Here is a 27,006-nt window from a genome sequence, read left to right as displayed (position 1 = left end):
TCCATAATTGGGTTTAATTCAGAATTTCTTTTGTTTCGAGACTATGTCCGGATTATTTGGGAGTATTGTCAAGATATTTCTCGTTATTATTTCGGCGCTATTTAAGGATAAGAGCGAGATTCTTATTTGTTCGTATCATTTCAGAGATTTTTGGCAATAATTCGGTATTACTTTCGGGAATATCCCCGTATCATTTTGGATTGCTTCAGAAATAGTTCTCGTTATCATTGCGGGTGCTGATATGGGATAAGTTCGTTATTGCTTCGGTACAATTTTAAGCCTATCATGTCATTTCAACATTGTTCACGGCATCATTTCAGCAATATTTGGGAGTAATTTCAGATTACTTGCGGGTAAATTTCGGGATTATCTACGGATCATTTTGATCCTCCATTTTTTAATATAAATGCGTGAATCTGTTACTTCTGTTGAATGCTGAATATTCCGACAGTTAGGATGCGCCTGTTTTTTTTTCTTGTCTCAGTGTTTATAGGGACTTGTTCGGTAGATTTTCTAGATTCAAATATGTCCGTCCAATAGATGGAAGTGGAAATACATGAAGGCCTAAGTTTGTTCAAAACAAAATCTGGCGGGCTTCCTTTAAATAATTTCTGCTGATATTTTTGTGAACACATGTGTACTAATGTATAATGAACGTATCACCAATTTCAATATATACTTCATTTAATTACTCAATTGGCAGCAGCAGTCGTAAAACTGTAATGAAAGGTGATATTTAATTTCAATTGCTAGGCAAGTGGTGTGGGCACTCCCCTCCTTTACAGCCGGTTTTCTAAATTCCAGTATAAATTTTCCGTACAAAAAAATCTACGCTGCACAAACAAATCTACTTAGTCTACATACAAATTTATGTACATATGTATACTGAACTTTATAACTAAGTAATTTCACGTATACATTTTTTTCCACCGCTTTTATGAAATCACTGAATACCGCCAACCGACTGACATTTCAAATTACAATTGAATTCGATTCATTAAATAAATTTATTTAAACGCTGCTGATGTAATTAAATGGAAACTAATAAAAAAGACATTTATGAATTTGTCTATAGAGAATTTTAAACATTTGAAATTACAATTGAAATCAGAGCAAATTGGACATAAATATGAATAAATATGTCAGAGCAAAGGCGCCTAAACGCCAACGATGAGATAATTTTGTATTGTCCGTAACTAAAACCGATTGTAAGTGTAGTGTAATTCAAAATGAAGAAGGTAAAAAATATAGGAACATAAAGCGTATCTGTATAAAGCGAGAGTAAAAATGCTTGTGAAACTAGAAAAACTGAAAATGATAACCGACACGTCATTTGAATGACCGACAACAAAGTAGAACAATGAGCCAAGTTTTAGAACCCATAAAGTACTCATAAAGTATTCAAATAAATGACATTGAAAAAAGTTAAAAGAAAATCAAACAAAGACATAAAAAAACGTCGACCTAAATTAAAGAAACACAAAATAAAACAATTAAAGGGTTCAAGTTGTGTATTCTTCACACTTAACAAAAAAAAAATTGGTTCATGTACCCATAGAAATAAAGCTAGTAAAATCGACAGATCGGGTTTGTTGTTGTTGAATTAATAGACATTCGTTCAAACTGATCTTAATATGGTAAACTCCACTTAGTTTTTTGTACACAGAACAGAAGTGAAAACGTTGGTATCAAGTCAACAATATTCTGTAAAAATTACAGACTATTAATCAATCGATTTTCTGTTTATAGAACTAATATGATTGGTGAATTTAACAGCGGGCAACTGTCAATATTATGCAAGTTCATCAAGTTATTTTAAAGAGAATTCTTATGACAATTATGCCCCAGAATTCTTTGTAATATAGCCTTTACTGTTATTGAAATGTTGATGAAAATCTGTTATTTTAACAGTTTTTATTGGCATTCTTACGAAAACAGTAATAACTGTTAAGTTAATCGAGCTATGGTTAATGTATGATGACAGTTTTTTTTTCTAGAATTAGTAGTAGAAAAGGTCCTTCAGTATTAGCAATTGGCCATATATAAAAAGTGATCTAAATTTCAGTTGAATTGACTGGTAAATCGTTTGATTTTGTCAGCTTCTTTCTTTTAATGTACCCAATGAACATTTAAGCATGAGTTGCATTAGGGCTCAATTTGAGAACTAACATATGTATGTATTCTCAAATCTAAATAGTTGTTTCTCAAAAGTCGCTCGACGTGAGAAACATTGCGTTCTCAGCAAAAAGGCCTTTATTGTATGATTGAAATTGCTGATTCCTAAATTGAGAAAAAGATATTTCCCAACTGGTAGTTATCATTAACTATTTATTAAAAGTTGGAATATGAATTTAGAGATCAACTGTAAACCTACTAATTTATTTATTAGTTTCTCAAAGGTTGGAGAATAATTTGAGAATGATGATGTATATTAACTTGAGGGATACATTTTTCTTAAGGATTGGAAAATAACTATAGAATGATGTTTGATATCAACTTGAGAACTGAAAATACCCCAAAGGCTGGAAAATAGTTGAAGAAAGATGTTGATTATCTCTTTAGAACTAAAAATTTCGGAAAGGTTGGGGGTTAGGTTAGGAGAAATATGTTGAATATCAACTTGCGAGCTAAAAATTTCTCAAGGTTGGAGAACAATTTGGTGATTTCCAACCTTGAAAACCAAAATTGTCTTAGGGGTTTGAGAATGATGTTTGATATCAACTGGAGGACTATAAATTTCTCAAAGTTTAGAGAAATATTTTTGTTATGTTTGTTGGACAACTTTCCTTTATGTGTGCGTGTATTTTTGTGATGGAGAATAATTGGAGATTGATATTGGTTATAAATATGAGATCTTAAAATGTTTCAAAGGTTGGCGTATAATTGTAGAATGATATTAGATATCAAAATAAGAACTACTTATATTTGAAAGTTTGATCATTTTTTTATGTGTAAACATCTTTGTTCATGGTATGGGGAAATCGAGAATTTGAGCGTAAGTGTAGTCATTACGCTACAGCATAATGTGGGAAAAATGCAGGTGGTGGAGTGGATATGAGCGAAATCAGACAGCAAGTTACACTAAAGAAAGGAAAGAAAGGGAAAAGAAATGTTTGTTATAGGTGTGTTATCGTCGAAGTATAGATAATTTTTCATTGTTATCGAATGTTATAAGTTTGCTATTGACCACAATATTATCGATAAGCTCTAAATTTTTTTAGGATTTATCGGTTTTATATCGAAAATATATCGATTTACTAACGAGAAGTTATAGATTTCTTTTATAGAAAAGTTATCATGTTATGTTATCAAAAATGTATCTCTTTGTTAAAAAAGAGTTAACCATTTGTCTTCGGAGTGTTACCAGTTTGTTATGAATATGTTATCGAAAATGTATCGATTTTTTATCCAAAAACTGTTATCGAAACGTTATCGATTTATTATTGAAAAGTATCTATCGATGTTTTAAAAATGTTATTGAGATTCTATGAAGAGGTTATAGATTTGTTATCGGAGTGTTACAAGCTTGTTAAAGGCGTGTTGCCAATTTCTTACCGAAAAATTATCGATTTTTTATTTAACAGCTATCGACTTCTAATCGTAACATACTTATTTGTTGTCGGTGTGCTATCGATTTGTCAATGACGACTCATCGATTTGTTTTGAAATAGATACTGATAAGACTTTAAAGACACACATGTAACCCGTCGATAACAAATCGATAGCTGGCCAATAGCAAGCTCTTCTCATTCTATTTTTAGACGATAAGACAATTTATTTATATAACAGATATAATAATACCCCAAATACTCTTTTATAACTTTCTATGCTAAGTGCAGACATGTCAAAAGTGTGTTTGTAAAATTTACTTTTTCCAATCTTTTTCTTTTACAACAGCCGCCCTTTACCAGCAAATCATTAAATAATTAAATGGCGTCACCTGTTTGTGCAAGCAAATCAATGAAAATTACTTGAAAGTTATTTTTATGCAATTTAAATTTCGACCTTGACTTGTCACCCACAATAATAAATTTGATACATCAATTATTTCAAAATTACACTTATTGCACAATTGTATAGAATACTTGGCTGTTAAATTAAGGCCTCCTTCTGTGACAGTACTTTTAAAGGATTCATTGTATTAAGACGTTTTCTAAATGAAAGAGAATGTATCTCTCACAAGATTTGCTGATTCTAATTTTAGTGAGCTTTGTTGCAGCCAAGGAAATGAAAATTGGTACAAAGTTATAAAAACTTAGAAATACGCAAAATTTCATTTTGTTAAATTAATATTTTTCCTAAATTTTTAAGCATTTTGGATCGATCCTCTACAAACGGATATTGATAGTGATATTGAACGTGCGTTAAAAGAAATCGAGTCTACGAATGCGGATTTACAAATTCAGTACGCAATTATTGTAATAGAGAATACTCCAAAAAAGATGGAGACAAATTTGAAGAAACGTAGGTAGAGTTAATATAGAAATAATAAGTTAATAAAACAACAAGTTATCTAAGAACCACTGTACGAACGGCAAGATTTCTTAATAAAGAGTTAAGTTTTTTATCTGGGTTTGACGTTAAAAAGTTCTGCAAGTGCACTTAGTTCTATGAAAATAAAAGTTGAAAATCAATGTAATGAAACGAATAAACGACCAAATAAACCAAACAAAAGAAATTAAGTTTTAAGTCTTACTGAGTGAAATAGAAAAAAAACAGAGGCAACTAAAACAAATTACTACTTATAAAAAATATATATTAAAAAAAAAAGAAATTTAATCAAATACTTAAACAAGTAAACGAAAAACCAGGACAGAAACAAAAAAAAAACAGATCGAAAAATAACTAAAATTAAATTTATTCAAATATTTAATATAAAAAACTGCCTTACAAATAAATAAAACGCAAATGAAAATGAGGTCGCGGAGTGTTTTCAACCTGGAACAACTTCCAAATGCAGCCGGAGAGTTGAGAATGCACTAAATTTACAATTTGAAACTCAGTGAGAACAAAGTCTGCAGATAACGATTATGTGATATTCATTTTTGCACACACATTACCTGCACTCCCCTTATTAATATAAAAAAAAATGAGTAAACTAAATTTTTGGGAGATCACATTTTGGCATAAAATCTAGATTCCATCCAAAAATTTTCACATTTGATTTAAATTGCCAACAATACGGAAATGTGACTATGTGGTCTTGTTTGGATTTCTATATTTCTCTGTACGGGATATTACAGAAGCTAAATTCTTTTAATTTATTAACGAAGAATATAGATTGATCCGTAGACTACAAACATTTGAAAAAACAAACCGAAATAATTTTTGTTTCCACACGAACTATTTTTATTTTCGTTCGCCAGCCATACCCTTTTATTAACTTTGCTAAGAAAGCGGATTTTTGAAGTAGGAAAGACATGAGTACTAAATACAGAAATGCGATGTGTTAACCGACAGGTGTACGTCTAGAAAACTAATGGTTTTAAATTAACTAGAGCTCGCCCAGTGTTTCGAAGTTAAGCCATGCTTGAAGCCTTGCTCACACTTGCATCCAATCAAATAATAATTTCGTGCTTTTTTCGGTAAAAGCCGTTACGAATTAGTTATTGTGTTTTTATCGGCTTATTATCGATAGACAATTATTATCGGCAATTTGTTGGTTTGTTAACTGCTTCTTATAGACGGCTTATAGTGTCATCGATTTTATATAGAAGTTTTATCGGTATGTATTTCATAGCAAACCGATAAAAATCCGATTACTTTTTGATAACACAACAATTATTTTTCTATAGCAAGTCCTTAGCACGCCGATCACAAATTGTTAGCTCCAACCAGAAATCTATAACTTTTCGAAAATAATTGATAACTTTTCGATAAAAAATCCATTAAAAATTCCAAGATGTTTGGCAAAAAAATCGAAAGATGATTGGTAACAAATCGGTAACTTTTCGATAGCAAATCAAATATATTTTGATACGAAAAATCAATAGCTTCACGAAAAGAAGTCGATCATTTTTCGGTTACACGTCGATAACAAATTGGTTAAATTTCGATAAGAAATTGAGATTTTGTCGAAAAGTCGATAAGTTTTCGTCATCATTTCTATATATTTTTGAAAAATTATCGATAACGTCTCAATAACATATCATTAACAAACCGATAACTCGCCGATAAAAAATCGATAGATCATCGAGTGCCTTTGTTATCGATAGATAATTTATTATAAGAAATTGATAACTCGTCTACACCCCGTCGATAACACGCGTATTAAACACCTTTCCTTTCCATTCCCTTCATTTCCTTTCCTCTCCTCACCTTTTCTGTTCTTACCTTGTCCTTTTTTTCCTTTCCTTTCCTAACCTTTGTTTTAATTGACTTGTAGCTTGTTTTGAAACAAAAATATTTATTTACCTACTTATTAACTATATGGGTGAGGCCATCTCAAGTGAGCATCGCATTTACCAAGTGTTCGAATAACCAAAAAAAATTTTTTCACATTAAAGCCTTATAAAAGGGTAGGAAATCCTGTTAATTTTTTTCTCGAAATTTTTGCCGTTCAATTTTTATAACCAATTGAATTTTGTTGCATTAAATCGGTCAAAAATTTTTTTCTCAGAAACTACTGAACCGATTTTAATAATTTTTTTTTTTTGACATTTATAAAACAATGCACTATAATTTGGTTTTCTTTTTTATACACAAATTAATTTTTTTTTTTATTTAAATAACATTAATTGTTATAAAGAAATTATTATATAACTAACTTCTGCGCCTCTGAAAAAAAATTAAATAACTGTAAATTTTGTGGTATTCAATTATATTTTTATTTCTGAAAAAAAAAAAAAAATGGGGACCCAGCAAAATTTTCCTTATAATAATGTTATATGTGCGAGTGCATCCGCCGCTTCCCATGCGACAATTCGCATGTTATGAACATTTTTCCATACTATCACGTTTATCTTGTCATTAGCTGAAATATGGTGGTTGCTTACATGTTATTTTTTTGATGACTATAAATAATAGCACGGACAATTATACATATAACACTTTCTACTTCACGCTTAAAATAACAGATTTTTCGTAAGCCGAAAATATTTTACATTCGATTTCATTCTATTCAATTGAGCGCCATGACTTTAATGTTCTATCTTAGTACAATATTCAAAATCGATTAACTTGAAATATGATTTTGCCCAATTAAATAAAGCGTTTGGTCCAGTGATTTTGGTTCCATTGCTATTCTGGAGACTTGAGCGATATGCACATCTTTTTACAACGCCGCCGACCCCGTCACAAGCACCCTTGCCATGCGCTGTCGCAAAAAAATGCCACTCGGCGTCAACTCCGAAATCTTTTTTGTGATTAAGCAGAATGATGAAATTGTACTTGGTCTTGTACTGTGAACATGCCCCGTTCGAGAAGTAAACAATTTTTTTTACGTTATTCCTTCCGAAAAGTTTTATCATGAACAAGATCAGTTTGGAATTGAATAAATTCACCGCTGTGCTGTCGTGGTCTAAGACATCCGAAATTATTACAAAACTTTTATGCCGTACATTGCTGTTTTCTTTATAATAAATTACATAAGGATGGAATAGTAGCTTGAGTTGTGTTCCAGTACACGGACTGAATGGAATTTTGTACACGGCAGGAGTAATTTTCAGAAAAATCCAAACATACGACATATTCCTTGTCACACAATTTGTTTTTAAGATCAGTCAAATACTTAGCTTGAGTATTCGCAAGAAAATCGTGTTTTAGAACATCAGCTAATTCAGATGGTAGATTTTTCAGAAAGATATCTGTATGTTCTTCCTTTTTTTTTTAATGTGCATCTGAAAAAAAAAGTATATTATATAATAATGGGATGTAAAATATGTAAACCATATACAAGAAAAAAAACAGTTTACCTGTCAGTACTCGTCCATTGTTCGTAAATAACCGACGTAACCACATGTTATTCCTGAAAATTTGTTCTAAATGTGCAATGAACTTTTTCGCGCTGGGGAAATATTTACATTTTAACAAAAAACAATTCGGAAAGAGGTGTTTGACAGACCATGTTCTTTAAGCAGTCCCGAGAGTTCAGTTCAGGGTTTGGGTAAATTGACATTCGTTTTAATCCAGTAAACTTTAAATGCATATTCTCGTGTATTTTACATACGCACACATTACGCGTTCCCTTAGGCCCAACAAATATATATGCATTGTTGTGGCCGCAATTGTTTAAATTTTGACAATGATATCGGCATGTTTGGAAATTTTTCCCGAAATATACTGTGCAGATTTCGAATATTGTTCATCAATAATCGTTTTTGTTAATGACAACGAACTCCATCTCTTTTAACGGATTTGCTATCATGCATCCCCGGCATTATGCGGCTGACATCATCGCATAGGTAAAATTCTTCAACAGCTTTTACAGTTTCTGGATTTATGGGACGGCCTTTTTTCTTCTCAGGGCGAGATCCTACTCCTTGTGTTTTTTTTAGCTTTTTTGCGGTAGAACCCATACGACGAGCCACATTAAAAGTTTCCCGAATCTTTCTGATGGTCTACGTTTTTGGCACAAATGTCAATATATTTATTTTGTCTCCTCGAGTTTTTTGATTGTTAAAGGATACTCTTAGTGCTTCAATATTTTCATCTTCAGGTGGCATCTCACTGCTTAAACTGCTGTCACACGTTGTTCCTATAAGATCGAGCTTAGCTGCCAATTTTGCTTTCTCCTCTTTTGATAATTTTGAAATGCGCCGCACTTTTATTGGGATCACATCTCATTGTTTAAACAAATTATTTATTTTATCCACGTTTATTGATTTGTCAACAATTTCACTATCGAAATCTGAATCAGCATTTACATCATCATCAGGCACAATGATTTTTTCCGGAGAACTATCACGCGAGTTAATTGCATCTTCTCCGATAGACATATTTTCCAGTTCACTAGATTTTGCTTTCAACAAAGCACGTTTGCAAGAGCGACATATGTATTGGCCGATAAGACCACTGAACTTTTCACTGTACATTTCATTTACTTGCACTAAATCCTTGTAAGCGCGACAGTGATTTTTCTTTTGCAAAGGATTACAACACCGGTGTGGATTTGGCATTTTACTACTAATTTTACTAACGAAATTGGGAAATTCACGCCAGTCGACTTATAAATTTATCTGTTTAGAAACTATTATTCACAATATACTTTGTTTTTGAAAAAATTTACGTGATAAACGTAACAAGTCTTTATTAAAATAACATCCGCCTGCGACTAAATTTTTAAATTCAAATCAAAGAGCTTATTACTTAAAAATTAAAGTCGTACGATTATGCAGTTAGATGCACCAAGCTATCTAACTGCTCAGTTACAATGAACTTGCCTATTTAATATTTCTTAGCTAATTATTGTTGTTGAAACAGTCTCATTTCAATTCCCCAGCATACATACCTATTTACACACATTAAGTACAGTCATACTTCCCCACATTCACGGCGGATGCACTCGCACATATAACGTTATTGTAAGGAAACTATTGCTGGGCCCCAATTTTTATTTATTTTATTTTTTTTTTTTTTTTCAGAAATAAAAATATAATTGAATACATAATTTACTTTTATTTAATATTTTTTCAGAGGCGCAAAAGTTAGTTATATAATAATTTCTTTATAACAATTAATGTTATTTAACAAAAAAAAAATTTAATTTGTGTATAAAAAAAAATTCAAAATTATAGTGCATTGTTTTATAAATGTCACAAAAAAATTATTAAAATCGGTTCACTAGTTTCTGAGAAAAAAAATGTGGACCGATTTGATGCGACAAAATTCAATTGGTTATAAAAATTTAACGGTAAAAAATTTCGAGAAAAAAATTAACAGGATTTCCTACCCTTTTATAAGGCTTTAATGTGAAAAGAATTTTTTTCGTTATTCGAACACTTGGTAAATGCGATGCTCACTTGAGATGGCCTCACCCATATGTAAATACGCTACACACAAATTTTTCAAATAATATTTTTGAATGCACCGTTTGACCGATTTGCACCGATTGCACCCCATATATGATGGCCGCCGTGGTGCAGTGGTACCGTGACCCGCCTACCACACGCAGGTTTCTGGGTTCAACACTCGGGCAAAGTAACATTAAAAATTTAAAAACAAGTTTTTTCACTTAGGAAACAGGTTTTTTAATCGCGGTCGCCCAACGGAAGTGATTTGGCAACCACTCCGAGTGTATTTCTGCCATGAAAAGCTTCTCATTGAAAATTAATCTGCTTTTCATAATGCATAAAGCATGTGGTCCAGCCCCAATTTGTAGGGCATGACGCATTTGGAAGGAAAGTTCGGCCTAAATCTCCTCGGAGGAAAATCGCGCCTAGAATTAATTTATTTTTTATTTATGCACCAATTTGTAGAAAATATAATTCTTCAGTGCATAGCAAATTCGCATGGTTGAGCCTATTTTATTAATTATTTGCCAATTTCAAGAAAATTTCCTCCTGCGTAGGTTGAAAATTTTGTACAAAAACGAGACATCGATATAAATTATGTTTGCACCTACTTTACATTAACACCGTGTTGTCCTGAGGTGTAGAAATTATGTGAATTGGGCTGTGGGGCATTTGAAATAACGAGAAATTTGTATTGTCCCTATCTAGAAAGCGCAAACTTTAAATTTCATATCCCTTATACAAAAAATAAATTAGTTTGGTCTAATTTTCGACCCCGGGCGATACTTGTTAATATAATTCGTTTTCATGTATAAAGAAAAATTGGGAGATCTAGGTTGACTTTTTTTGAGTAATTGGGGTTTCTAATGAAGCCTATATATATTTTAAATAAATTACAATATTGAAAGAGCACATTCTATTACTCTATAGCATAAGAAAAGTACATGGCATTTTTTATATTAAATTTTTAAAATATTATTAAATGCCAGTTCACATAGTAAAATTCTTTTTCAGTGTGGGATGTATAGTTTTTAATAATATTATAGAATAAACTCATAATAATTCAGATATTTTAGTTAAGATTACGATAGAGAAACAATTGATAATTCGTTAATTAGTTAAGGTTCCGATAGAGAAACAGTTGATATAGTTACAAAAGTTAGATATGGCTTACAACAACGTCCTCAGAAAGGCTTCTAGATCGTAGTGGCTAAAACTAATCAGATACATTTTTATTTTATTTTGAAATAGGTTGATAAAAGTTACCGTGGTCTTTAACCGATCCCGTCCATTTTTTCTAGAAATATTTCCTGCTATAGGAAAAATCTGTGTACCCAATTTTATTACGATCTGGTAATTTTTCTTCGAGTTATGGCTCCCGAAACATAGAAACTTGCTTACTCATAAAATGGGCGGTGCCATGATCTTTTTCTAAATTTGAAGTTTTTCCTATTTACTGTTATAAATCCACTTGGGAAATGAAATACCATTGATATAAAGCTCTTTTTTGCAAAGATATAGCTTATTTTATTCGTCCACGACCCTTTTAAAAATCTTTTATATAAAAGTGGGCGTGGTCCTTAACAGATTTCGTTAATTTTTCTTCAAAGCATTCCTTATAGTAAAGGCAACCTCTCTGCCGAATTTTGTTACGATAGGTTCAACGATTTTTGATTTATGATTAATAATATTTGTAAAACTGATTTTATCACAAGTGGGCGGTGCCTCGCCCATTTCAAAAATTGTTTTCAAATTTTTATCAAGAGTCTCAATGTCAGTCCACATGTCAAATTTCAAGATTCCAGGTGTATTATTTACTAAATAATCAGGTTTTTTGTGTTGTACAAAATGTTATATATATAAAAAGTGGGCGTGGTTATCTTCCGATTTCGCTCATTTTCAATACCAATCTATTTTGGGTCCAGATAAGCTCGTGTACCAAATTTGATCAAGATATCTCAATATCAAAATACGGACGGACGGACATGGCTCAATCGAATTTTTTTTCGATACTGATGATTTTGATGTATGGAAGTTTATCTCTATCTCGATTCCTTCATACCTGTACAACCAACCGTTATCCAATCAAAGTTAATATACTCTGTGTGCAAAGCACTCTGAGGATAAAAAACAAAACAATACATAAATATTTAACACTTTTAATGTTCAATCCACTCTTTTATAGTTTGTGATCATCTCGCAAAAGTTGGTGCCTCCGTAGTTATCGATTTTACTTATGCCTTCTGGCGAGATGGATTGGAGTTATTACGATCCTATCAAATTCCTTTTCTACGAGTTGAACGTATTTTAACGCCCTTTTTACAAATGTTTGCAAAATTTGTGCAAGCAAAAGCCGGACACGAATGTATTATGATGTTTCAGAATCCCAGGGTATGTTGCTGGGTTTTCTCTAGTATTTCCAAAAAATTACAGTAAGATAAGTTTGCATTAATATTTAATATTTAGGATATTGAAGAGGCAATTATACACATTATAGAAGGTTTCCCATTTCGGACGCTAATGTTAAATGCATACGATGAACGCGATTTTGTAAAACGTGCGCGTGGACTGCGGCCAGCACCTTCATGTTATGCCGTATTCGCGAACGGTAAAGAAATGAATAATATTTTTGATAGGGTAAGAGTGTTAGCGATGATGTGGACTAATGTCATCTAAGCCCATGTATATAATTATCTTCTTACAGATCGCTGCAGGTAATCTATTTGAACGGCCGCCTGAATGGCATTTCGTTTATTTGGATACGCGCGATCGCGATTTCAAATACACCGAAACGGTGGTGAATGCGACGAAATTTACACTCAATCCACAGACTCTCTGTCAAGCGCTGAGAATGAAGGATGTTTATTGTTTGAGCAATGAATTTACCGTAAGTACTGAAACTATGCTTTGAAGTGTGAGCGCAGGTGTTTCAAATAGCGTGCTCAAACAAAAAATTTCTCAATCAGTTCCAGCGCGCAATGATCTTGGAAATCTTGCGTGGTTTAATGGCGGTGAAACAAAAAAATATGTATTGGCTACAACCTTCCACAGTCGAGTGCAATAAAACGAGCCATTTCGAAAATGCCACCACTGGTTTTGATATTTTAGAACAATTCCCATTGAGCGATTTTTTACATTTCACCACAGACTCTACTTTTCTCGAAGGTGAACTTGATCTTTTGCCACGCCTTACTTATGCGCCAACGGTCGATATAAATCTATACGCCAACTCAAACAATAATATGACCAGTTTAGCTATTTGGAATAGAAACGGATTGCGTAAGATCAATGAGACGCTCAGTCCACCAAGAAGGTTCTTTCGTATAGGTACAGTAGAGGTGAGTGAAGCTTTGTTGCGCCCGCCTTAATACCTAAAACTTCCTAAATTTGCAGTTAGTACCATGGAACTACTTAAAACGCGATCCGCAGACAGATGAGCTTGTACTAGACGCTAATGGCAATCCGATTTGGGAGGGTTTCTGCATTGATTTCGTTAAAGCCCTAGCGGAGCGGCTCAATTTTGGTTACATTCTAATACCACCAGCTTCAGGTGAATTTGGTCGGCATGATATTGTGAATGATCGTTGGGATGGTATTGTTGGCGATCTGGTGACTGGTGAAACGGATTTTGCAGTTGTTGCTCTTAAAATGTATTCTGAACGTGAAGAAGTTATCGATTATATAGCACCATATTTTGAGCAGACCGGCATTTCGATTGTAATGCGTAAACCCGTACGTCAGACTTCACTTTTCAAGTTTATGACAGTTTTGCGAGTGGAGGTGTGGCTTAGCATAATAGCGGCTTTGGTTAGTAGTGCCATAATGATTTGGTTTCTCGATAAATATTCGCCATATAGTTATCGGAACAATCGCGCTGCATATCAATATCCATGCAGGTGAGGAGGGTAGCAAGATTCAGGGCGATAAATGAAAGATAGAATTAAAATTCTTGACCATCCTACGCGTTTCTATGTTCCCGCGTATTTTTGAGAAGTATCTACTTTATAGTCAAGTTATAAAAGATATCCTTGATGATGGTCTTGGTAACGCCGAAACGCTTTGGGGCGTAGAGGAAAAATTTAAATTTTTAAACTTTATTTATTTGCCCAAAAGCTTAAAACCCATCGAACCCAATCGAAAAGTATTATAATATTTAATGCTTCTTCATTTCAGGGAATTTACTTTACGTGAGAGCTTCTGGTTTGCTTTGACTTCTTTCACCCCACAGGGCGGGGGTGAAGCCCCAAAAGCAGTGTCGGGGCGTGTTATGGTCGCCGCTTATTGGTTATTTGTCGTGTTGATGTTGGCCACATTCACCGCAAATTTAGCTGCCTTTCTTACTGTCGAACGTATGCAAGCACCCGTTCAATCATTGGAACAGTTAGCACGTCAGTCTCGCATTAATTATACCGTGGTTGAGGCTTCGAGTACACATCAATATTTTATAAATATGAAATTTGCTGAGGATACGTTATATCGTATGTGGAAGGAGCTGACCTTAAATGTGTCGGAGGATTTTCAAAAGTACAGGTACGGAGAGAAGTTCTTTGGCCGTAGTTGTGAAAGGTGCGAGAAAAGGGTTTTTACATTTAAAGCTGTTGGCTTTCGAATCGTTTGACGAAGAGAGTCCCTTAAGAGACTTTAGAGAGAGAGAAAAGGTCTCCATGGAACGTATGTTGATATTTTTTTACGCCAGCGGCGACATAAGGAGAACTCACGTTAGTGCTGGTTACTTCGCTAGCAAACCCGTTTTCATATTTACATGCTCTATAGAAGGTGGAAAATGGGCTTGTATTAGGCGAAACTTGGTAGGCCCATCCGTGAGCGGAGGGGAAGTAAACTCTAAAGGCAATGATAGTCTTTGGTGCACAGGCATCGGCCCTCTGCCGAAGCAGTCACAAGGACAATGAGCTCAGGGCAATAGGAAGATAAATAGGCCAAAGGCGTCCGCCAGGCGCCCTTGTAAGCTAAATTGTAGTATAGTACGGTTTCAGGCGCAAGAGCAGTTACAGTGAAGGTCTTGCTATTTTAATGCTAGATTACAACTTTCTAGCATAAAACTTTGAGAAGAGGACGACGATATGCATTTCTTAACTAATTTCAAACAGCCTTCCTCTGATTACAAGGCCTCTCGAGGTCTGTCTTATGATAAGCTCGGCTTTTCTTAAAAACTTTAGTATTCTTCTTGGAAGATGATACATTTATCAAAAGGCCCCAATATGTATCTTTTTTTTTCTAGAGGGGCTGATGTTAGGGTAGCCTACAGATGGAGTCATAACTGGGTCCGATACCCGCTATTACCTAAAAAGCAAAACAAGAGAACAGACAGAACCTAGGAATCTTCTATATTGTAACGAATTTTGGAGAATTCTCCTTATTTGAAACCTTATGCTAACGTTTGTATCGCTATACTGTATTTAGTATTGCAAACTGGTATTCGATTACTTTCGAAGTAGTACTTCACAATTATACTTCACAACCAATAGCGTTTTTAAATCAAAACTGATTACTGCTTCCTCAGCTTGCGCTGCTTTTATACTCTCTGTTGCCTCGTCTGCGTATTTCTCCAAAGGTCTAGACGTTTCCTCTTCTAGAATCTCCTGCTTAGTTACCAGCTATATACATGTATATTTGTAGTTTGTGCGTTTCTCATTGTCATATGCGTGTGTATGTGTGAGCAACTACTTCGGCTGATGACCACATGTGTGTGTGTGAGAGATCTCTTCGTTGCCTTGTACATAAGTGTTTTCATGTTTTATTCTTGCGTGATTATTTACTAACAGCCTAGTGATGTCAAGATTCGCCAAAATATCAATTTCCACTCGAGTGAATCTAGCCCCGACTACCAACCTCGTAATCGAATTTCCGAAGGACTTGTGAGATTGTATTTAATTCATAATAGCATGGCTGTGGCCCTTAACAAACAAGTATAAGATGAGTACCGCTCAAACAAGGGCAGTTTCTCATTGGCTACAATGGCCACGTTGACCATGTGTTCGACGTCTTCTTCATCCTCCAAAAACGTCCAATCCGAGACAGGCCAGGTTTCTTTCGGCTTGCACAACTAAGTGGGGCCGTGCCAATATAGATCCCAATTTATAAGCTGTGTTGCTTCAAGCCTCTTGATGAATGGTCGGCGGGGTTTTCATGAGTCGAAACATGATGCCATTGTTTGAAATGCGATTCGGTATGAATGAGCCCTACACGATTTGATACGAATACAGGCCAGCGGTGTATGTCCCCCCCTTATCCAGGACAAAACGATGGTGGAATCAGTCCAATAGTATACTTTAATTCGGTTCGCATTTATGGAAATGTGTTTAAGTACGCATTTGACAAGTTTTATGCTTAAAACTGCTGCACAGAGTTCGATACGAGGAATACATATAGGTGGTTTTGGGGTTACCTTCGTTTTGCCTGTGATAATATTAGTATGGTAGTTACCTTGAGAATCTTGAACGCGTAAATATACATTGGAAGCATACGCTTGTGTGGAACCATCACTGAATGCGTGCAGTTCTATAAGTTTGGTTGTAGAAGGTGAATAATTTGGCCATCGTGGAATTTGAATTTGGTTTATCGCTTGCAGATCGTAGACCATCTGTTCCCACTCAAGGATCAAACTCTTTGGGAGTTGTCCGTCCCACTCTAAGTTGAATGACCACAGATGTTTCAAAAATATCTTGGATGTGACAATGAACTTTTTTACTTTCAGAATTTGGGACTACCCCATTAAAGAACAATATGGTACCATATTATTGGCAATAAATGGCTCTGAACCAGTTAAAAATGCCAAAGAAGGTTTTCGAAAGGTAAACGAACACGAAAACGCCGATTTTGCATTCATACACGATTCTGCCGAAATCAAATATGAGTTGACACGCAATTGCAATCTAACCGAAGTGGGCGAGGTATTCGCTGAACAACCTTACGCCATTGGCATACAACAGGGATCACATTTTGCGGTAAGCAATTAAGACTTAAACCATTTTAGGTTAATTTACTAAACAATAATATATTATTTAGGACGAACTAGGCTATGCACTGCTCGAGATGCAAAAAGATCGCTTTTTCGAAGATTTAAAATCAAAATACTGGAATATGTCACGCATCAAAGAATGTTCGGCAAATGAGGAACAAGAAGGCATTTCATTGGAAAGCTTGGGCGGTGTATTCATAGCTACGCTATTCGGCTTGGGTTTGGCTATGGTTACATTGGTTTTGGAGGTTATCTATTACCGACGAAAGTATAGTGCAATGCGCCGCCTCAATGAAGTAATCACCGTTAAACCCGCCTCGTCGAGTTCATCAATAAAACAATTAATACCGAAAAAGAAATCAAAGAAACGTATTGGCATTTGGCATACGTCAAAGCGTGATGATAATAATTTACCGGAACGTGGCACTCCACCACCGGCTTTTAACGCGATCAAATTTCGTGGTAAAAAAGTACCGGCTAGCATTACGTTGGGCAATGAGTTCAAACCGAGGCGAATCGGATTGCGACAACCTGACGATAGTAAGGAGAGTGTAGATTATAGGAAGGAGGGTGTCATGCAACGTAATAGAGATGATGAATTGCCGCCGTATATCGAATAAGTGTCGGGCTCGTGTTTTAATTATGCTTTAACATTTTTGGAGTACTAAGCAAAACTTATAATTAAAGATAAGTAATAAGAAGTGTGATTAATTGTTTTAAATTTTAATAGCTGAAAAACAGACGTAGGGATTGCTTGAGCGATTACTTAACATCCTCGCTTGCAACTCATATACGATATCTGTCTTAAGAAGCATTGACTTTCCAGTAGCCATTTCCTCTTATAGCGCTAGAGTTATTAACTTGGTAAGGTATGGTTGCACAGATCGATCAGTCACGACCTCACAGAGATTGAATGTGTCTTTTGTTCTTCTAGAAATGGCTGGAGATATAGGGAACGATATGTCGTTCTTCTGATTAATCTAAAGATCTTGATCTTAAGGATTCTAGAATAATGAGGATTGTCTGACATCACTTTATGAATGCTCGGACTAATCAAAGACAGAAATAAGCTAGTTTATGTACAGGTTTTAGATAAGCCCGTTCAAGGTATTGGGCCTAGGGACTTATAAACAACACGGTCGAATCTTTATTCCACTAAGGAATGCCCGGTAACCGAGGAAAGCGTAGATTATGTTAGGTTACAATATTGTAGCAGAGAGGTACATTTAAGCTGGCTGGCTTATTGTGGTACAACTGGTATGATTCAGGTTCCTTCCACCATTAGATGTGGAAGACGCTGAAAGAGTTCATCAGTCAGCAAAGCATAGCTCTTCTAGTCTGTGAATGAAGTACCTCTACAATCATTCCATAAAGCCTTGGCCAGAGCAGGGTATATCTAAAAGTTGGTTGGTTGGTTGGTTGGAATGGCGAGTCCCAATTTAGTCCAATTAGCGCTCATGTGCCGTTTTGATACCTCAAACTCGTGAGTTAACCAATGAAAGGTAAGCGCCCCAGGGAAACCCGTCCGCCTATATCTATCCCGTGAAGTTTATAAATTTGAGAAGCGCTCCCGGCCTAACACCCTTGAGTTCTGGGAGGCTTTCGAAAAAGGGCTTTCCAAGAAACTTTATTCTGCTGCGACAGTGTGCTGGGCATTCGCACAGCAGATGCTCAACCGTTTCCTCCTCCTCCGGGCGCTTGCAGCTGCGACAGGAGGTATTGTGTTCCAGTCCCATCCCTGCCGCATGTAACCCAATTATCCAATGCCCCCGTGAGCACCGCAACTACTCCGAATACATCCCTTCTGTTCATCTTAAGGACAGCTATAGATCGTTTTTCGTTATATAATGGCCACATGCTTTTGGAAACTCTGCAGGTCCGCAACCGATTCCACCTATTGTTGGCCTCACTCAACCAGTGCTGGGAGATGCGACCCTGGATAAGTCCCAGGGTTGCAAGAACCTCCTTTGTTGGGATTCCAGCCATTCAGAATCTACTTCCAAAAGGCAGTGCCCTGTAAATACTGCAAAAAATGGATATACACAGAGCCGATAAGTAAATGATTAGTAAATGACATAGTTCGGCTCCCAGTGATTTGCTTCCAGGTTTGTCTGGAGACATCTGATATTTGATTCAGTTACCATGTAGAATTAGCATTCTAAGTGAAGTCAAACACAAGCCAGTACTAACAAATAAAAAGAGGAGAAATGCTTTTACTCACAACTGTCTTTTCAGCGGCGTCCCTTGGTAGGTCGGGTGGTACAGCAGTATCCAGATATATCGTTTTGACCTGGGTACCACACCCATGGCGACTTATCGAATGTCTGCATAAGATTGCTATCTTTGATTTAAAAAAATAATGCTGCTTTGAAAAGATTTAAAAGCTGCCTGACACTTCTGAGTAAATCAACACGGATATGGGATATTTAGATAGTAGCCATCGACCTAACTCCTCAGAGGGTGTTGGTTTAAACTGGAAGATGTTGTAATATCTTGGTAGGAAGCGAGATAGATTTTTCGAGTAGACACCACTGGCCACCACCAAACGCGGAGAAAGGAGTAACCCACTTAAAGCAAATGTTCTGGTAATAGTCTCCAGAAGTATGGCCACCTTTAATTCGATAACGTAGAAAGTCCGACATGGTCACATCAAATCGTTTTCAATACATTTAGTCTAATACTTTAAGGTGCTTTTCCCCAAAAATGCTGGATGTACATCCTGCAAAGAACTTTCAATATTGATAACACTACAAAATCCTTGCTACTTTCACCAGTATAGGATCCAGCCTTAATGGTAGGAGGGACTCTTTTAACAGCCTGTGGATAGATATTGTTCCACTTTTCCCCAAGATCGATAAAATGCCTAGAGTTTTCAGGGCAAATATCTGTTTCTATATTTTTGTTGTTAACATGAAGTGGTGTATTCACGGGCTTGCCCCAGAAGTTGGCATATCTAGAGGTATTTCTACGGCGTTGATGATGTAAAGATACGGCTGAGTGGATTGGAATAGTTTGATTTTTCGTGCAAGATCCTTCCTTCTTTAAATATTATGTATTTGTATTGAGTACAGCGGTTATAGTGTTATCCAGTCCACGATTTGTAAGATGATCGAAGATTAGTTGGCCTGGCCTTTATAGAGTTGGTTAAAAGCCATAGGGAGAGAGTAGATAACACTTAAAACAAACTCTAAATAAAGGCTTTGCCTTTCATAATTTAAATCCTATTCAGCAGGTTAGGAGCAACTGCACACCAACACAAGCATAAACTGTATCGTACCGAGTTTTCTTCCAGAAATAGCAACAACAAATATCTTACATATAAATGCACCGCAAACATGTGCTGCACGCTTCATTCAACAACTTAATTCAATTAATTTCGAAAGACTAGCTACAAGAAAAAGTAAAAATAAATACCACACACGCCAGAAGCCACCATGAAGGCGATCAAACCGATCAAGCTTATCGACAATTAAATTAAAACACATTAGAATAGCATTATAACACCTCTACTGCTGCGGAAGGGGCCGGGTAAAGGAATCGAGCATAGAGAGAGGTAGATAGTAGGGGGATCGTGAATGTGGGCAAGCACCGCCTCGTAAATGGAGGTGTGCATGACCAATAGTGATTTGTGCACAAACGGAGATGGAAAAAGTAAGGAAGGCTAAGTTCGGGTGTAAGCGAACATTACATACTCAGTCGAGGGCTTTAGAGACAAAATAAGGGAAAATCACCATGTAGGAAAATGAACATATGGTAACCCTGGAATGTGTTTGTATGACATGGGTATCAAATGGAAGGTATTAAAGAGTATTTTAAAAGGGAGTGGGCCATAGTTCTATAGGAGGACGCCATTTCGGGATTTCGCCATAAAGGTGGACCGGGTGACTCTAGAATGTGTTTGTACGATATGGGTATCAAATTAAAGGTATTAATGAGGGTTTTAAAGGCGATATCGCGAAAACGCCTTCACATATACATCGAAGGGCCCCTCGCCTTTAAAACCCTCATTAATACCTTTAATTTGATACCCATATCGCACAAACACAATATAGAGTCACTTCTGGTCCACCTTTAAGGCGATATATGGAAAAGGCGTCTACATATAGAAATAAGGCCCACTCCCTTTTAAAATACTCATTAATACCATTTATTTCATACCCATATCGTACAAACGCATTCTAGGGTCACCCCTGGCCCACCCTTATGGCGATATCTCGAAAAGGCGTCCACCTATAGAACTGATAAATTTATTGAACAATTAGAAAACGAATGAATAAAAATTTTCTCATAAACTTCAAGTACAACATAGGCTCACATGATCAGAATATATAATATTTAATTTCAACAAGTATAATTGATCATAAGTTGTTTTTACCAACACGCCTCCTCAACTGTGATCAAAATGTTTGAAGTATACCCATTGACTTGATACATAGTTCATGTTTAATTCTTGCAACTGGTTTAGTGAGAACATCAGCCGGCATTTCATGTGTTGAACAATATTCTATTTTAATAAGACCATTCTGACAAGCATCGCGAATGAAATGATATTTATAATCAATGTGCTTAGTTCTAGAGTGATGTCCTCCAAGCGTAGCCATTTGTTGTGCACTTTGTGAATCCGAGTAAAGAACAACTGGTTTATCTAATCCATACCCGAGCTCACACAGTAAATAACGTAAATATTGTGCCTCTTTCGCTGCCTCTGATAACGCAACATACTCCGATTCAGCACTGGATGTTGCCACGACACGTTGCTTCTTCGACTCCCAAGAGACAACTCCACCTGCGAGTAAAAAACAAAAACCTGTCTGAGATTTACGATCATTTACGTCTGTTGCCCAATTTGCATCAACATAGCCTAAAAGTTGACGCCCCGTTTTCTTATATGTTAAAACAAAATTTTGCGTATACTTTAAATATCGTATTATTTGTATAGCTGCGTTCCAATGTTGCCTACGTGGATCTTGACTAAACTGCGATAACATATTAACACTGCACGCTATGTCAGGCCTGCTAAAAACCGAAAGATGTAAAAGTGATCCAATAATTTCTTGGTATTTAGTTTTATCTATTTTTTCTGCTTCCCCTGCAATTTTCGGATCTTTTTCTAAAACCATCTTTTCATGCATTGGAATTTTATCAATTTTAATTCCCAAACCAATACAATTACAGGGTTGGTTTAAATCGCGTATCTCAAAATTTTCCTTCAGAGTTTCTATAAAACTTTCAGTCATAATATCATCCTTTGCTGCAATGATTAAATCATCAACGTATAAAGCAACTATAAAATTTTTGTTTTTAAGTGTGTATATACATTGATCGTAATTTGATTGTGTTAAACCAAATTTTTTAATTACATCATCTATTCGTTTAAACCACTGCCTTCCAGCTTGTTTAAGTCCATAAATAGCCTTTTTAAGAAAACAAACCTTATCTTTCCGTTTTTCATCAACATATCCCTCAGGTTGTTGCATGAAGATCTCTTCGTCCAAATTACCATTCAAAAATGCACTAGACACATCCAACTGCCGTAGCTTAAGATCATGCTCAACTGCTAGTGCATATATAAGACGTATTGAACTTTGTCGTACTACAGGCGCAAATGTATCTGTATAATCTATTCCATACTTTTGAGAATATCCTTGTGCAACTAACCTTGCCTTTCTCTTGTCAACTGTTCCATCAGGTCGTATTTTTGATTTGTATACCCATTTGCAACCAATTGCTTTTCTTCCTTTGGGCAAATCTACTAATTCCCAAGTTTCGTTTTTCATAAGAGAATTAATTTCTGTTTGCATAGCCTTCAGCCACTCATCTGATTTTGGCGAATAAATAGCATCTTTATAACAATTAGGGTCTTCTTCTTCTGACACTTTCTTTATTGATTCATTACCAAAAGCCCACGATCGTAAACGTCTCTTTATGGAATTTTCAGGTAAGTCATTTCCTGCTTCGAAATTGTCTCTATTATTATCCTTTTCTCTCTCAGAGCTATTTTTCTCAATTCCCATAATATTGTCATTCACATCACTATCAACTTGATCTGTACTATCAATAAAAACATCGTCATCTGATTCTAGTTCACAGCTTCTTTGTAAATAATTTTTGGTTTCTGATTTTTTTGCTACTTTCAGATTTTTTCTCAAAAATATACTCTTGGAAAAATTCCTTATTTTTCTCGACATGATCTTCACTGATCTCAAAATCTCCCTCTAAAAATCTCACATCTCTACTTTTAATAATTCTACGCGTTCCTCTTTTCCATAGACGATAAGCTTTCGATTCTTCTGAATAACCAATTAAAGTATATTCTTCACTTTTTGGATCCCATTTAGTCCTTCCTGGATTTTTTCTTAATACAAAAGCCTTACTACCAATTTGTCGAAAATGATGCACACTTGGAACTTTTCCTTCCCATAACTCTTCTGGGGTTTTATCATTATTTAATTTCGTTGGACAACGATTTCGTATATAACTTGCTGTATGTACTAATTCAGCCCATAAAAACTCTGGTAGATTTGCTTCAATCATTAAACATTTAGCCATTTCCACTAACGTTCTATTCATTCTTTCAGCAACTCCATTCTGCTGTGGAGTGTACTCTACCGTTAATTGGCGCCTTATACCATGTGAATTTAAAAAATCTGTAAATTCGCCACTAGTAAGTTCTTTCGCATTATCACTTCGCACGCATTTAATCTTCCTGCCACTACTCAATTCAACTTCCTTCTTAAATATTTTGAAAACGTTTAGATAGTCATTCTTATGGTGAAAGAAATATGTAAAAACTTTTCTAGAAAAATCATCTATAAAAGTTACAAAGTATTTCTTTCCACTCAACGATTCCGTTTTCATAGGACCACACATATCAGTGTGTATTAAATCCAATACTCCATTAGACGACTTGCTATTTTTAGTAATGAACGCATCTCTAATTTGCTTGCCTTTATAACACGTGACACACTCTATTCTCTGATTTTGAAATTTTGGCAAACCTTCAACCATACGTTTTGACTGTAACTGAGTCAAATGACTCGAATTTAAATGCCCATACCTTTTATGCCACAGAACAAATTCTTGACTATTTGTACCTCTCACTTCATTACACAAATCTTGTTTTGATTTGAAACATTTGACCATAAACAAACCCTGTGACTTTGGAGCTTCTAAAAGAACTTGGCCATCCTTCATTATAAGCGCTTTATCCTTGGACATAACTATTTTGCAGTTACTATCAGTTGCTTTTGCAGTAGATATTAAATTGCATCGCAATCCAGGTACGTATAAAGCTTTGAACAAGCTAATGGTTCTCATTTTTTGATTGATAATAACATTCAGCTCAACAGTACCAATACCTTTTGAATCAAGCTCTTTGTCATCTGCTAAACGAACCTTCCCGGAAAATGTTTCATCTAAATTGATAAAATCAGATATTGATCCGCACATATGCGAAGTTGCCCCACTATCCAAACACCACAAAACAGTGTTAGAGTTTTTCATTGTGTCTATATTATAGCACTCAGCTGTTGCCACAAAACCCATTGACGTTTCAGCACTGTTTGAAATGTCTTTATTCTTCAGCCTGCAATCTTTTGCTTTGTGTCCTCTCTTCCCACATTTGTAGCAGTTATATGGAAAGCACATACCTAGTTTATTTGTATTACCAACATTTCCGGAAAACCTCTTGCCTTTACAAACTTCCTCTCCTTGTTTTGCCTTGTTTCTGACAAATTTGTGAACCTTGAAAGCTTCCTCTTCTTCTTGATTGGTCTGTTTGTCTCCAATTTCTAATAACCTCGCACGTAAGACATTTAGTGGCGGAAATTCACTAGCTGTATCAAATGCGGCTCGAACCTCTTTGTATTTGCTTGATAAACTATCCAGCAATATTATGGTAAGAAGATCATCATCGATCTCCACATTCATCTCCGTTAAACATGAAATACACACATCAAATTCAATCAGATAATCTGTGATTGATTGGCCATCACTCATTCTTAAATTCATTAACTTACGGTAGCATTCAGCCTTACGCCTTGTGGATTTTCTATCATAGGTGTTCTGTAGGTAGACCCATACCTCATTCGCCGTTTTCAGGTTCCTCACCATTCTAATAACATTTGGCTCCAACGCCATGATGATTTCTGCACGAGCATCCAAATTTTTGTCATCATATTCTTGCTGTTCATCTTGCCTTTTTGCCAATTCACACTGCTGTTCTTCACTTAATTCTGCCGGTAAAATCAAATCGTCCGGCCTCTGCTCAACTCCATGAACAATACGCAGCAATCTGCTCTTATGTAAAACCGCTTCCATTTGTGTCCTCCATGTATTATAATTTTTTCCATTCAGCAACGGAACTCTTGCAATCGACGTACTCATTGCCATTACGATTCGCTTTCCTTGATGATTTCAATAAAGACTCCTTGCAGTAATACAATATTTGGTTATAGCCTTATTCTGGCTGGGCCCATAACCTGATAAATTTATTGAACAATTAGAAAACGAATGAATAAAAATTTTCTCATAAACTTCAAGTACAACATAGGCTCACATGATCAGAATATATAATATTTAATTTCAACAAGTATAATTGATCATAAGTTGTTTTTACCAACAAGAACTAAGGATCACTCCCTTTTAAAATACTCATTACCATCTTTCATTTGATACCGATATCGTACAAGCACATTCTAGAGTCACCCCTGGCCCACCTTTATGGCGAAATCTCGAAAAGGCGTCCACCTATAGAGCTAAGGATCACTCCCTTTTAAAATACTCATTACCACCTTTCATTTGATACCCATATCGTGCAAACACATTCTAGAGTAACACCTGGTCCACCTTAATGGCGATATCTCGAAAAGGCGTCCACCTATAGACCTAAGGCCCACTCCCTTTTAAAATACTCATTAACTTCATTGGCGGCCACCGTGGTGTGATGGTAGCGTGCTCCGCCTACCACACCGTATGCTCTGGGTTCGCACCCCGGGCAAAGCAACATCAAAATTATAGAAATAAGGTTTTTAAATTAGAAGAAAATTTTTCTAAGCGGGGTCGCCCCTCGGCAGTGTTTGGCAAGCGCTCCGGGTGTATTTCTGCCATGAAAATCTCTCAGTGAAAACTCATCTGCCTTGCAGATGCCGTTCGGAGTCGGCATAAAACATGTAGGTCCCATTCGGCCAATTTGTAGGGAAAATGAAGAGGAGCACGACGCAAATTGGAAGAGAAGCTCGGCCTTAGATCTCTTCGGAGGTTATCGCGCCTTACATTTATTTTTTTTTTAACACCATTTATTTCATGCCCATATCGTACAAACAAATTCTAGAGTCAGCCCTGGTCCACCTTTATGGCGATATCCCTAAATGGCGTCCATCCATAGAACTATGGCCTACTGTCTCTTAAAATACTCTTTAATACCTTCCATTTGATACCCATGTCATACAACCACTTCCAGGTGCATTTTCCTACATGGTGATTTTCCTTATTTTGTCTCCATAGCTCTCAACTGAGTATGTAATGTTCGGTTACACCCGAACTTAGTCTTCCTTACTTGTTAATACCAAGATAAAGTGAGTTCAGATAAATACGTGAACTAAGTTTAGTAAATATATATTTCGTTTTTGCTCAATTTATTGTGTTAACGGCCGTCTTTGGTAATTTTCGATATCGAACAAGTTGGCGTGGTTATAGTCCGATTTCGTTTATTTTAAATAGCGATCTGAGATGAGTGCCCAGGAACTTACATACCAAATTTCATTAAGATACCTCAAAATTTATTCAAGTTATAGTGTTTACGGACAGACAGACAGACAGACGGACGGACGTACGGACGGACTTGGATGAATTTGTTGAATTTATTTGTTCGCCAGATCATTTTGATATATAGAAGTCTATATCTATCTCGATTAGTTTATGCCGTTACGGGGTTCCGTTATGCGAACAAAATTAATATACTCTGTGAGCCCTGCTCAGCTGAGTATAAAAATGTCCATTAGCGAGTTTAGTATAAAAATTTATGATCCGAAATTGAAAGTGAAGAAATTGCGATCATCCAAATATTTAGTAGTAACT

The 27,006-nt window shown here is 35.7% G+C and overlaps 2 protein-coding genes across 10 annotated transcripts in view; one reads left to right on the top strand and one right to left on the bottom strand.

The window, feature by feature from the left end:
• Positions 1 to 27,006, bottom strand: part of T48 (FU domain-containing protein T48) — a 236,252-nt gene that overhangs the window by 103,445 nt on the left and 105,801 nt on the right. The window lies entirely within an intron of this gene.
• On the top strand, positions 4,168 to 17,549 carry Ir8a (Ionotropic receptor 8a). Its single transcript, XM_067772906.1, has 10 exons — positions 4,168 to 4,237; positions 4,312 to 4,464; positions 12,136 to 12,341; positions 12,417 to 12,587; positions 12,655 to 12,837; positions 12,917 to 13,292; positions 13,348 to 13,846; positions 14,124 to 14,480; positions 16,666 to 16,915; positions 16,977 to 17,549. Exons 1-10 carry the CDS (start codon positions 4,168 to 4,170, stop codon positions 17,547 to 17,549), a joined length of 2,838 nt encoding a protein of 945 aa, XP_067629007.1.

The sequence above is a fragment of the Eurosta solidaginis genome, chromosome 1 (assembly GCF_040869045.1).
Source record: "Eurosta solidaginis isolate ZX-2024a chromosome 1, ASM4086904v1, whole genome shotgun sequence".
NCBI lineage: Eukaryota > Metazoa > Arthropoda > Insecta > Diptera > Tephritidae > Eurosta > Eurosta solidaginis.
The sequence above is the reverse complement of the archived record's forward strand: the minus strand, read 5'-3'. Positions and strand labels throughout refer to the sequence as shown.

Coding starts and splice junctions, on each gene's coding strand:
- Ir8a (XM_067772906.1), top strand. CDS start 4,168: ATGTATCTCTCACAAGATTTGCTGATTCTAATTTTAGTGAGCTTTGTT. Junction 13,847..14,123: donor GCATATCAATATCCATGCAG/GTGAGGAGGGTA, acceptor TCTTCATTTCAG/GGAATTTACTTTACGTGAGA. Junction 16,916..16,976: donor AACAGGGATCACATTTTGCG/GTAAGCAATTAA, acceptor TATATTATTTAG/GACGAACTAGGCTATGCACT.